Here is a 14,040-nt window from a genome sequence, read left to right on the forward strand (position 1 = left end):
TGTCTTACAGGTAGAAGACGCCATGCTTATGTTTGACAAGACCACCAACAGACACAGAGGTAAGGAGGGGAATGAACCCCCAACATTTTTTTTTAATGTTTGGATTTTCCTTGGCTCATTGAAAAAGCAAGTTTGTTTATTGTGGAAAGTGGATGTTTGGGTGTGTCAAAAGATGAAGCAACTACTTTTATCTGCAATGTCTTATGTTCTCTAGTAGTACTTTGTGAATACTTTGTGAATTGTGTATGTTTCTTTCTCACTGGCAAATATCATTTGGTGTCTATTATTCCACAAGTCTTTTGCAATCTTCCATTTGAGCTGTACAGTGCTTGGATTCAGCCGGTTCGCACCTATTCGGGAGAACCTGTTGTTAACTTTCCAAGCAGTTCAGAGAACCAGTTGTTGGAAGAAATCTCCTTTTGTTTTCTTCCACTTTACAAGGCTAATCCTGTAAGGAATGCAGGAAGGAAACATTCTGGTGTTGTTTCTATCCTAATCTTGATTGCCCTGCTTACAGAAACCGCCTCTCTGTTTAACCCTTATTACATTGTAACAGCTAAGGTGAAGCTCCCATCGACGTGAGTCACGTTGAATTGGCCACGCCTTCCAAGTCACATGACCACCGAGCCCCGCCCACCCAGCTGATCATTAGGGCAGAGAACTGGTTGTTAAATGATTTGAATCCCACCACTGTAGCTGTACAAACTTTATTCCTACTTCAGATCTTGAGTCTTTACTTTTGTGTGATCAGAAATGTGCATTTCAAAAGTGTCTTCTTTAAAACAACCCACTGTGGGAAAATCTGCCGCCGTAGTTACCCGTAAAGTTGCATTTCCTTTTAGTTTCTTACATATTTGATTATTTGGAAGGAGGAGACAGTTATGTAAATGACTGGTTCTACATCTTTCTCTATTTTTTTGTGAAAAGAACGTTTCCAGGTTTACAGATAATTCTGTTGTGGTTTAACCACAAAGCAAGGGGCCTGGAATTGATCACCTAAATCGACTTTTCCAACCTAGCGAGCCTGTGCTTTCAGGATATATATATATTTTTAAAATGCAGCCGTATTGTTTAGAAGAAATTTAACTGCTATGATTTTAAAACATAAGCAGAAATAATAATTCCATCGATGGAATTAAAGCCAAGAAGGAGAACCAGATAAAGAGCTGACTTAAGTATAAAAGGGCTTGGTGAGGCTTTCTGCTTTGGGATGGATGAATGGCTGGATGGATACATAGATAGATATTGGAGAGAGAGAGAAAGAGATGATAAATGTCACTCGACTTTGTTTTATGTGATGCTTCTGCTATACATGATGGGCTTAATCCCTGCACCTGAGCTCATCACTGGGATACAGTCTTCTGACAGAGTGACCAAATCTGTTGTTTCGGACCTTTGGGGTTGATCTGAGATAAAGGGAAATAATTGGGGTGAGAGTGCTTTAAGGACAGACTAATGGGGGCAAGATGAAGATGGCCAGGTTTTCAGGTTGGAAGAGGTTTCAAGTAGCTGGGTTCCTCAAGTTCCTTGGTCATCTCTGTTGTGGCCCGCCAGCGGCCTGCAGAGCTAGAAGCAGATTCGGACCGTGAGGAGGTTGGGGAGGAACATGGGCCAGTCCTGGAGTCTGGGGAAGCCTCTGATGAGGGCTCTGTGTCGGAAGCAGAGACAGAGCCCAAGCCAAATGCCAGTTATCAGCTACCTTCAGAGTCGGAGATCAGTGGGGCAGAAGAACAGCTGGAGCCTGTTCCCAGTGTGCGCATGCACAGAGTTGCCAGACGAAGGGAACAGCTAAAGCCGAGGTGGCGCAGTGGTTAAATGCAGCACTGCAGGCTACTTCAGCTGACTGCAGTTCTGCAGTTTGGCTGTTCAAATCTCACCAGCTCAGGGTTGACTCAGCCTTCCATCCTTCCGAGGTGGGTAAAATGAGGACCCGGATTGTTGTTGGGGGCGATATGCTGACTGTAAACCGCTTAGAGAGGGCTGAAAGCCCTATGAAGCGGTATATAAGTCTAACTGCTATTGCTATTGCTGTAAAGAACAGGGGTCGACTTGGGAGTAAGGCCATAGGTGGGCCATGAATGGCCCCTCCCAGAGGAAATAAAAGAGGAGCGAAAGGGGAGGGGAGTTTGCAGGAGACAATTAGTTCACTTAATTGGTTCCTGACTCTCCGAGACTCCTTGCCAAGTTTTGCAGATATCGGCCTGGCAGCTCTCCCAGCCAGATAAAGTCTGTGACTTTAAATCCTCCCTTGAAAGATTTTGCTGGATGCGAATGAGCAGAATTCACAGCAAATTAATAAAAGGGGTTTTTGTCGGGACGAGGAGTTTGCTTCATGCTCTTGGCAAGCCTAGGTCAGAACAGTCTCTGAGCTTGCTTGTTTGCAGACGTTTCGTTACCCAACTAGGTAATATCATCAGTGCTGACACCTGCAAGAAACAGCAGCAAGAAAACAACCCACCAAGGTTCCCTCATTTTCAACCTTGAGCTACATATATTTCCTTCTAGCTGGGTGCTGTCTGATCCTGGATCATGTTGCTATTGGACCATCATTTTTCAAAGGATAACTTGGGAAACTTGGTGTGTTTTTTGTCTTTCAATCTGAGCACTGAACCCGGACAAACCTTTGTGGGAGGCTAACAAAGGATATTGAAGGATATTGGTTCTAGAACGGAAACCATCGTATATTTTTTTTATTTCAGCAAGTCGTGGGTCTATCGCCATCGCCTTTCCAAACCTTTGCCCTCGGTTCCCTTCTCCAATTCCTTTGCTTTCTCTGTTTTCTTTTCTGGGATCTTTCTAATGAAAACTGTCGGAAAAGGGCACCTTCTGTCTACGATTATAAACTGGCTCCATTTGCCAATTGACTGCCTTGGAAAGAAGTGTGTGCTTTCCATGGGGATAAGAAAGATCTTTTTTTTGGGGGGGGTATGGTTGACCCTGGGGAAACCGTGTCCCCCCCAATGCTGCGGTTGCCTACGCAATGCGCTTCGAACATCGTGAGCATTGGGCATTCCTGCTCCCACCTATAGATGCGCCTGCGAAATTCCTTAGGTTTCAGGTCTGGCACTTTTCTTTTTTCTAACCCCCCCCCCCCCCATTTTTTTTTTTTTTTGAATCTGGAAGTCTGACAGCTCGCAAGGACCTAATGAGGAGCTGTTCAACGGGGAAGCCTCCAATGGCTCCTGCGTGGCCTTTGTGTCATTCCCTGCAGGCAGTGCAAAGGTGACAAGTTTTAGAATGGAAATAGCGGAGGGCCCTTTGGTGTCAAATTCTAGGGCTTGATTTTTTCTTGTTAAGGGAATAAGGGGGTGTTTTCGTCTTCCCCTCCCCTGCAAAAGGTTTAATTAATGCCCCTGGGGCATACTACAGTAACTTCTCCTTTCTCACCTGCAGTGTGGCTGGGGGTGTGAACAGAGCCATTTCCCACCTCTTCCCTTCTTTCTCTCTCTCTCTCTCCCCCCCCCCCCACTTCTCCTCACTCATGGCCGAGCTTCAGATTTTTACCCCGTGGTGAAGATGCTTAAGGATGCTGTCTGTGAAACAAAGCTGTGGCTTGGAATTGGATCCAGCAGGCAGCAGCTGCTCCGTTGAGCATCCCTGCCCCTTGTAAAAGGGAAGTGCAGAGGAAGGCTCGCTCCAAGTGGGGTCCTCCCCGTTGCTTTGATTCGACTTAGTCAGGTGAAAAACAGGGTGGGAGAAGAGTTTCAGGCACTATAGCGATAGCACTCAGGCTTACATACCGCTTCACAGTGCTTTACGGCCCTCTCTAAGGGGTTTACAGAGTCAGCCTCTTGCCCCCAGCAATCCGGGTCCTCATTTCACCCACTTCGGGAGGATGGGAGGCCGAGTCAACCTCGAGCCTGGTGAGATTGGGACTGCCAAATTGCGGGCAGCCGGCAGTCAGCAGAAGTAGCCCTGCAGTACTGCATTCTAACCACTGCGCCGCCGAGGCTCTTATCTATCTGTGGAAATGTGTGACAGTATCTCCTCTTGTGCCCTGCCCCAAAGTATAGGCAGGCCTGGATTTGCAATCTTTCATTTACTGACCATTCAAAGTTACCGAGACGCTGAAAAAAGTGACTTATGACCGTTTGCCAGGCTTACAACCATAGCAGCATCTCCATGGTCGCCTGATAAAAAAAGTGGATGCTTGGCAACTGTCCCATATTTGTGACGGGCGCAGTGTCCCGGGGTCATGGGATCGCCTGAATCTGAAGCCAGATTCAAGTTAACAACCGTGGTACTCGACTTATAACAGATAGTCCTCGGCTTATAACAGTTTGTTTACTGATCATTTGAAGTTAGTACAGGGCTAAAAAAAAAAAAGGGACTTACAACTGTTTTTCACACTTACAATCATTGCAGCATTCCCCATGGTCACCTGATCAAACATTGGACACTTGGCAACTGCCTCTCATTTATGACGGGCGCCGTGTCCCCGGGGTCATGGGATTCTCCCTTTGCGACCTTCTGACAAGCAACGTCAATGGGGAAGCCAGATTCAGTTAACAACTGTGGTACTACCTTAATAACTGCAGTGATTAATTTAACAACTGTGGCAAGAAAGGTGGTAAAAGGGGGCCAAACTCACTTAGCAAATGTCTTGCCTAGCAACATCAGCTCAGTTGTGATTGTAAGTCAAGGACTACCTGTAAAACTCCATACTTATTAAGGTCCAGGGGTGGGTTCCGGCTTCTTTTACTGCCAGACCGCTCAGGGACGTGCTCCACGCGCATGCACAGAAACAAACAAGATGGCGGCACCATAGAATCGGTTCAGGCGCGTGTCCACCCGAGTTACCACCTACTCAGCCGAAACAGTAGGCCCCCACCTCTGTACTAGTCACAAGTCACTTTTTTTCAGTGCCTTTAATGGTCACTAATGGAATGATTGCAAGTTGAGGAACTATCTATATTTGCAGCTTGCTAGTCTTAAGACGTAGCTCGGCAACCTAATGACTGCTTATATCTCTCCTTCTTTTCTCCAATATTGATATCCTTGGACTTAATTCTGACATTTCCTTTCCTCCCTGTGTGTATTTTCTATTGATACAGCCTATCTTGAGCAATTAAGCCCAAGATTCTAAAATTCTTCGCCAAGAATTATTCATTAAAAACAGTGTTTGGCCCATAAGCTGATTTATTTCTGATTTATTTGCAGTTAATCTACTGATTACATTACTGAATACAAGAAAGGGCTTTTGCGGGTTTCACATCCATTCATGCCAAAAGTTACTAATTCACCAAATAAAATATTCACTGACAGCATATATTAAAACTTGTCAGTACGTCAAGTGTGTGTAAATACCTTGAAATTATGAGCAGCTATTTTTACCTACTTTCTCTCTGCCTTTGTTTTTTGGGGTTTTTTTTTTGTCTTTCAAATCCGTACCATATGGTTTATCATACTTTTACTGTGATTTCTATTTGTTTTTATTGCCTTTGGTTGTTTTTAAAGAGTCCACATTTTACAAATAAAATTAATGACAATTTTCCCCCCTGGATTGCACAGCTTCGTCATTCTGGGCCAATATAACTTGGAGAACTGGAACAATGCTGGGACACTCATCCATGCTGGCCTGTTATATAGTCCCCATTTGTTCAGCTCCACATTGGTTGATGGTGTGGTGGCCCGCCAGCAGAGCTGGCAGCCGAGTTGGACAGTGAGGAGGTTGGGGAGGAGCATGGGCCAGTCCTGGAGGCTGGGGAAGGCTCATACGAGGGCTCTGTGTTGGAGGCAGAGATGGGGCCAAGGCCGTCTGGCAGTTCTCAGCTGCCTTCAGAGCTAGACAGCAGTGAGGCAGAGGAACAGCTGGAGCCTATTCCCAGTGTGCACATGCCAGAGCTGCCAGAAGAACAGCTCAGAAATCAGGGTCGACTTGGGAGTAAAGCCTCCTGTAGGAAATAAAAGAGGAGCGAATGGGGAGTGGGCTTTTGTAGAAAACAATTTGTTCATTCGTTTCAGGAGTGTGAAGATCTGTCCGTGAATCTCAGAGACTCTGTGCCTTGCAAAGCACTGCGTTTGGAAACTATTTACATGGCAGCTTTCCAAGCTAGATAAGGTTGGTGGTCATAAATCCACCTTTGAAAGACTGTTTGCCAGGCATTTGCTGAATGTGAATGAGAGGTATTCACTATTTGTTTAATAAAAGGGGTTTTGTCGGGACCAGGAATCTGCTTTGTGCTTTTGGGGGAAGCCTAGGTCAGAGCAGATGGTTGATGCTTGGTGGTGACCTACCAGACCAGTGTTTTTCATCGTTGGCAACTTCAAGATGGGTGGATTGCAACTCCCAGGATTCCCCAAAGTTGCTAACGTTGAAAAACTCTTCATCAGATGGTACCGATACTGTTGTTCTACTCTGTGGCTCAACCCTTCTTAAATGTACCTGTGCGCTCCGAGTTGTGATGGATAAAGACAAAGCTTGCTTTGGAATGAGCACGTCCTTTGGCTTTACACAATTTCTGGTGCTCTGCGTTGACGTTGACCCCATGCCGAATATAATAAGCTAGAAGTAGGATACGGCTGCTATGAAGTAAGGCAAAAGCACTTTTCAGGCGGCATCAAGCAGAAGTTTAATGGCCGAATCATGACAAAAAAAAATAGTTTTGCCTTGTTCTGCATTAGTCAACCCATCACACGTTTTGCATCCTGTTCAACCCCATGGACAACATTCCTTCTGGCCTTCCTGTCCTCCCTCATCCTCTGGAGTCCAGATCCTGCTTGATGCCAAAAGGGCTTTTTCCGACAGTCAACTGAATTTTCTTGTAATTGTTTCCCCTCTAAAAACATTTCATTTCTCATCTAAGAAGTTAGAACTGAAAAAGCTTCTTGGGTGAGAAGTGAAATGTTTTAAGAAGAATAGTCCACTTTCCTTTTTTTGTGAGGGGGGGGCACCTTTGGGATTACTTGTATGATAGGAATCTTCAATGCAGGTACTGGGTATGTCTAGTTTAATGAAAAGAAGGACTAGGGGAGACATTATAGTAGTGTTCCTATATCTCAGGGGATGCCACAAAGAAGAGGGAGTCAAGCTATTCTCCAAAGCCCCTGAAGGCAGGACAAGAAGCAATGGGTGGAAACTAATCAAGGAGAGAAGCAACTTAGAAGTAAGGAGGAATTTCCTGATAGTTAGAACAACTTCCCTCCAGAAGTTGTGAATGCCCCAACACTGGAAGTTTTTAAGAAGATGTTGGACAACCATTTGTCTGAGGTGGTGTAGGGTTTCCTGCCTAAGCAGGGGGTTGGACTAGAAGACCTCCAAGGTCCCTTCCAACTCTGTTATTCTAATCTCTTCAAGTACCTGACAAGAGTGTTCCACATAAGAACTCCAAGATCTATTCTGTACAAACTCCTGAGTCCCAATTGGAAGAGCAGCTCAAGGCTACAACAATTATTCTTAAGGGCAGCAAGGTCCATTTCAATGAAGGCATTGAAGCAGAGACTGGACCGCCATTGGACTGGGACGCTTTGAATTCAGACTCCAACATTGAAGCAGCCGGAAGTCAGACCCAGTGTTGTTGATGTAAAAGTAATTATCCCCACCATTTTAAATAATTGAATTACATGGTATTGGCTAACCAATGCTATACATCACAGTCATTGCAACGTTGCGACTTCTTGGATTTGTATAGACCCCAGTCCGTCACAACAGAAGACAGTCGATTATACAGGCAGGAGGGCATCCGCTTACATACTCCCGGCTCTGCTATGTTTCTAAAAGAAGTGGTTATTTTTGTTAGGGTGAGCATGGTGGGAGAGAATTAAGGAATTTTTCCTATTTTGGATCCAGTTTCCTGGGTAGACATCTGGCTTAAGGATGTGGCTTGTGCCCCGTTCTTCAAAGGCCCTGCTGGCCAGATTAGCTTTTTGGTGAGATGGGGAACCAATTTGTGTGCCACCATGTCAGAGTTGTCAGAGTTTGTTGCAGAAAAATCAAATCCAGAAAGCACACACAGATAACTGATCCAGCTGGATTCATTAACTTCTTTATATACAGAATCACAGATAAATAAATGTACAATACCAATAGTAGATACTTTCAACGTGGTAGAAGTTACAAGCAGAACACAAGCAGGAGAGAACAGTTTCATCTCAGAGTTCAGAGCAAACAGAGTCCAGGCTAGTTTCATTCTCAGAGCAGCAGAGTCAAGAGCTTATAGACTAGTTTCAGTTTCAGTTCTCAGCTAAGCTACACCCAGACTCCAAGCTTAAGTTTCTTCTTTCCAAAACAGCCCTCATTGGCTGACCCTATGCCTATTCATTGGCCGATCTATTCCAGTCTATGAATATCCGTGTTCTGATAGTTATGGCTCACCTAATACAAACAGGTGAGATCCAGACTTCAACGGGTAGTTAGGACTGCAGAAAATTGCAACCAGCCCGCCTTCCACTGAGGACCTGCCTATTGCACAAACCAGAAAGAGGGCTGAGAAAATATTTACAGATCCCCTCACATCCTGGACATAAACTGTTTCAATTTCACCCCTCAGGATGCCGCTATAGAGCATTGCATGCCAACTACACTAGACATAAATTTCTCCCGGTGCCATCACTCTGCTGAACACTTGATTCCCACAGCACTGTCTCATTTCTCATCTTCTCTCCTCTCCTCCTCTTTCCTACTATCTTCTCCTACTGGTTTCTTAAGATTTATCAATTGTTGTTTGTAACTTATGACTAATGGTTGTAACTATGATTTATGAGCTGTGACCTACAACTTGCTGTTAATAGGTACACTGTGAGCTCATGCGCCAGAGAGAAATTCCTTGAGTGTCCGATCACACTTGGCCGATAAAGAATTCTATTCTGTTCTAAAATGCAAGACTAACTTTCTCAGTTGGCATATATACGTAGCTGCACGCCCTGCGTGTAGAAATGAAGCGTATCAGCCCAGCTTGGTGGGCTAGATTTTTCGGTGCGAGGATCTCTGTTTCATTAATGTGGAGGAAGAGTCGATCATGTGGTCTGTCGTGGCAGAATACACATGGCACTGATATTCTCAGCTTACAGCAAGTGAGCTGAAAAAGATCCATAATTCCAGTCATTATTTTCTCTCATATAGGCATAAGTTAAGTATGTCATCTCTCTCTCTCTCCCTCTCCCTTTTAACTTAAACATATTAAACTGCAATGGGAGGGCCCAGCTGAGTTTGTGGTTTCTTCCCCAAATTGAAAGCAGAGCTCCAGGGAGTTGCATAATTTATCTCTCATGGTTGAAACTCTTAAACCCACATGTGTTTTTACACTCTACAAAGGGGGCGGGCACCTTGCCAGCCCCTGCGTGGATTGTCTTGCAAGCCACAAATGTGTCAGCTTCTTGGAGTAATGCGTGTAGTGAATTAGTTTAGGGAATTTGCCAAAGAAAAGTTTAAAGCTTCAGAGCAAAATCAAAGCCCCCTAACAAGCCCGGGGAAGTTCACATGAGTGCAGCCGCCAAGACCCATTTCCTTGAGCGCGAGGAGGCTGGTGGAGAAGCTTTCAACTTGCTTCCTGATTTTTGGCCCGGACAGAATGGAGAGATTTGCGCTCCTAAGCACCTTTGCACAGGAATCCTTGAACTTCTGGGGTGGGATTTCAAGAAGGGAAGCGTTTGGGATGGGTTGGGATCGGAAAAACTGGGATCCCAGGCAGCCGCTAAGAATCACACCCCAGATGGAGCTTGTAGTTGTGGTTGATCTGTCCATAAAATGCAGTTAATAACAAACTGCTGACAGCATCTCCCCTGAATTAAGTAGGCAAGAAACATAGACGGGAGACCACCAGGAGGGGAAATTGGGAAGCTGAACCAACACTTCAGAAGAAGGCAGTGCGAACCTAAACAAGTAGTCCTTGAGTTACAATGGATCTCCCCAGAACTACTGTGCTTCCCCAAAAATAAGACAGGGTCTTATTTTCTTCTGAGCCCCGAAATAAACAGTTGGCCTTATTTTCAGGGAGATCTTATTATTTTTCAGGTGCAGGAGGCAGCAAGCAGGGTCACCTCATGGCTGCTGCTGTGTTGCAATATTTGTGGGGAGGGCTTATTTTAGTGCATGCACTCAAAAGCCCAATTGGGCTTATTATCCGGGGAGGTCTCATTTTTGGGGAAACAGGGTACTTATAAACCAGTTTCAAAGTTCCAACATCCAGTCATCCACACCCCAATTGCCAAATGGTTGCTTTGTGGGTGCCCCGCATTTGTGGCGGTTTGCAGCATCCTGCAGTCACATGAATGCGATTTACAAGGGGCTTTTTTTTTTGTGGGAAAAAAAAGATGTTTGCTTCTGGTTTCCAGCAAAAAATATCAGTTGGGGAAAATGGTTTCACTTAACAACTGGGACATTCACAAAGTAAAATTGGGCACAGTGGCCCTTAACGACTGACATGACCTACATACGTAATTCTGGGTGCAATTATGGTCATAAGTAGAGGACTACCTATATCTGTATAAAAGCTACATGGATGTGTCATCCAAGGTCAAGTTTGACTCAAGGAAGTTTTTATTCTAAATTGTAATCAATCCAGTAGCTTAGCATTAGATGAAGTGAAACAGGATCTGTATTAATACCGGTAAGCATTCAGAGAGAAAAAAGGAAAGTGTAGATGTTTGGAGAGAGAAATTTGATTTATAGACCGGTGTTTCTCAATCTTAGCAATGTTAAGATGTATGGACTTCAACTCCCAGAATTCTGGGACTTGAAGTCCACACATCTTAAGATTGCTGAGAAACAGTGATCTAGATCAAGGCTCTCCAAACTTGACAACTTTAAGACTTGTAGCCAGCTGGGGAATTCTGGGAGTTGAAGTCTTAAACCTCCCAGGTTTAGAGACCTCTGCTTTAAAGGGTACATGGAGGTGAATTCGAAAACAGTGTGGCAGAAGAATAAATGTGATGTGATCACACGTATCCCATGGAATACTGTACAGGGACTGCATTTAAAAATATACCCTCTGGATCTTGAACTAACTTGCTATGGGTGGAAAAAGTTGATAGGTCTAGGAAGTTTAATCTGGGACTCTGCACTCCCAAGATTTTGAACTACAAAAATAGAAGGAGGTTGGAGGCATTTTTCTCAAGTTTAAGACCAAGGAAGCTGTCTGAGATCATGGACAAGTGCTTTTCCATGACTATAAAATGACCAGAATTTAAAATCCGGTCTGTGCATTCCCCAAGGACAAAAGAATAAAGAAAAAGAGATAAGGTTTGTTGGAGCACAATGCAAATTAAATGTGATACGAATGATAAAGGGCTGGCGTCCTGTGGTTGCCGCCACTTCTATTTCAATTTTGATCTTAAGGTCATTGGTGATTATCAGCTTGGACAGAGAAACCAGGCCCCAGGATCAGCTTGCATTGATGTAACGTGACTCCAGATGTCACCACATGTTGACCTGAGTATCCTAACAGGGTCCATTCCAGTTGACTAGGAAGCAAAAGTGGCCTCCCACGTAAAGCCAAATCTTAAGAAGCAGGAAGAACATCAAATCTTTTCTCTCCAACTTTTCTCTGTACCATTCCCAGCTTCTAATTTCTCAGCTGAACGTGTCCGAGAGAAATTGTATTTTATTTTGCAAAAGCAGAGAGGACTTGGCAAGGACGGTGTTCAGTACCCCCTATTGGTTTTCCCACTGGTTGTTTAATGCCGCCGCTTCCTTACCTTGGCAGTAATAAGAGTTGGCCCAAGGGCATTGCTGCCTAAAGGACCAGATGCTGACCTATAATGGGCAGCAGAAATAAACTTAAGGAACAGGCGGAAAAGCCACACCGAGAGCAAGGGGCAGAGAAATGAAATCTGAGTCCAGGGTCAGTAATGTAATTTGAAAAAGTGTCTCATACGTGACTCGCCCTAGTCCTCTTGAAGATAAAGGGAGAAGAGGAGGGAAGCTCATTCAGGCCTGCAACTTTCTATTATTGACCTTATAATAAAAGTTAGCATTCATAATGTAAGTGTCCGTTGCCTGGTCTACTTTGAAGGACAGACATGACCTCACTTCCCCCACCAGCTTTGTAGCAAAAAAACGGCAGAGCTGGCAATCACTACAGATAGTCTTCATTTAGTGACCACAGTTGGAACTGACAACTCGGTTGTTAAGTGAAGCCATTACTAAGTGAAACCATGACTGTGCTTATGACCTTAGTTTTCAGCTTTCCTTGACTTTACAAACCCAATTGTGGGCTTTGGTTGCAAAGTTAACGTTACCTGTAAAATCCTTGCATTTTTGACTTTTCACGGATGCATAATGCCAAGGGAAGCTGAATTAAGATTGTCAGCAAAATCTGTGTCACTTAGCAACCACATTGTTTAATGGCCAAGTTGCCAGTTGTGATTGTGGTTGCTAAACAAGGACCACCTGTATCTGGCCAATAACATGGCATATGCAGCCTTTCCCTCCACTACTTTGCCATCTCTCCCCATCTCCTGCAACCTTCACCCCTTCGCTCTACCAAATATGGGGCTGGCCTTGGCATCGGCATGGGTCAAACATGTTTACCCTTACGTACGTCTACCATTTTCCTCATTTACTAATCAATGGGACATTATGTTTCAGACACCATGCTGGGTTTATAGTGATTGATTGACTGATTGATGGCATTTCTGTGTCACTCTACTCCAAAACTGCTCTGAGCAAGGGTGCAGCAGAAATAAAGGTTAACGGCATCAAAATAGTAGTGACAGTTAATATATATTACAATAACATTAACCAGTAGAGGTGGATGAGAACAGAAATATCTCCCTGGTGCTTTCTTTTAGAGCCATGTTTATATGTGTCATAGTATGTTGTGGCTTCTCTTGGGTAAAGGCCGTAGCCAGCCCAAACTGTAATTCTTCATTCTTCATATGTTTCTAGCACTTTTTTTTTAAACTTCTGGATCAGTTGAAGTTTCCTGTATCGCTGGGTTGTTGTTTTTTAACAGATTAACAGAGTTGGAAGGGACCTTGTAGGTCATCTAGTCCAACCCCCGCACAAGCAGGAAACCCCTACACCATTTCTGACAAATGGCCATAGAGACATGACTCGAATTATCCCAAAAAGAGTCACTTGTTGAGATGAGCAGCTACTTTATATGGGATGGATGGATGGATGGATGGATGGATGGATGGATTGGTGGGTGGGTGGGTGGGTGTTTGGGTGGATGGCTAGATAGATAGACAGACATATAGATGGATATTTGAAAGAAATGCTTCCATTTTGGCTCTCACTACAGCAGCCTAATGTTTTTCCAGGCTTCTCCGTATCCGAAGAAAGATGCTGCTATTTTTAAGAATTTTACTTTAACAAGTGTGTTTAGTACTAAATGCGTGCTTTTTCTGCATTCAGGGTTGTACCCTCTCAAAGCATCACATATGGAGGGGAAGTTCATGGATTCTTGCTTAAGCAGATGTTTGCTCCCACAGAAGGGGCTTTGGATCCCTAACGTTAGCTGGTGGTGAGCTGGCTGCTAGACGTTCAGAGGACAGATTCTCATGTTAAATATATCTTTCCTGTTATCTGTAGAGAGTTAACAGCTGTTGATTAAGCTTCCACATGTAGAGAACACATAAGACTTTAGTAGGGCCCTGGCAATTTCCCTTCCTTTGAGGTTTTTTCCCCCTCAGCAATTGAATTTTGAGGAACGTTTGTGTCTCTGGTTTTTCCTTTACAGCAGAGGCCTTGAAAATTTGGCAACTTTAAGAGGTGTAGACTTCAACTCCCAGAATTCCCCAGCCGGCTGGCTGGGGAATTCTGGGAGTTGAAGTCCACACCTCTTAAAGTTGCCAAATTTGGAGACCATCTGCTTTACAGCCTTGGTTTTAGTTTTTACTTGCAAGTTTCTAGTGTTTTTGTATCTGTTGCACGGGGAAGCTCCCAAGAATTGAGGACATCCTTCAGAAGATGCTGAGGATTCAACAGGCCTCTCGGAAAACAGGACAAGGCCTGCTTGTGCAATCCTAGACAGGAAAAAAAATAAAGAGGAACTGTGCTTTTCTTTTTAGCTTCTGTGTGAGGCTTCTGAAGGCCTGGCCTCATTATCGAACAGTTGCCTGGGGAACCAATTTGGATCCATCCCGCAGTGTTCCTAT

General features: G+C 44.3%; 1 protein-coding gene across 9 annotated transcripts in view; it reads left to right on the plus strand.

Moving 5' to 3' along the window:
- MSI2 (musashi RNA binding protein 2) overlaps positions 1–14,040 on the plus strand; it is a 663,532-nt gene that overhangs the window by 383,083 nt on the left and 266,409 nt on the right. For all 9 annotated transcript variants that reach the window (XM_032215200.1, XM_032215201.1, XM_032215197.1 and 6 more), the window contains exon 7: positions 11–59. In XM_032215200.1, the coding sequence (XP_032071091.1) occupies positions 11–59 (49 nt within the window). The remainder of the gene's footprint in view (positions 1–10; positions 60–14,040) is intronic.

This window comes from Thamnophis elegans, chromosome 4 (assembly GCF_009769535.1).
Source record: "Thamnophis elegans isolate rThaEle1 chromosome 4, rThaEle1.pri, whole genome shotgun sequence".
NCBI lineage: Eukaryota > Metazoa > Chordata > Lepidosauria > Squamata > Colubridae > Thamnophis > Thamnophis elegans.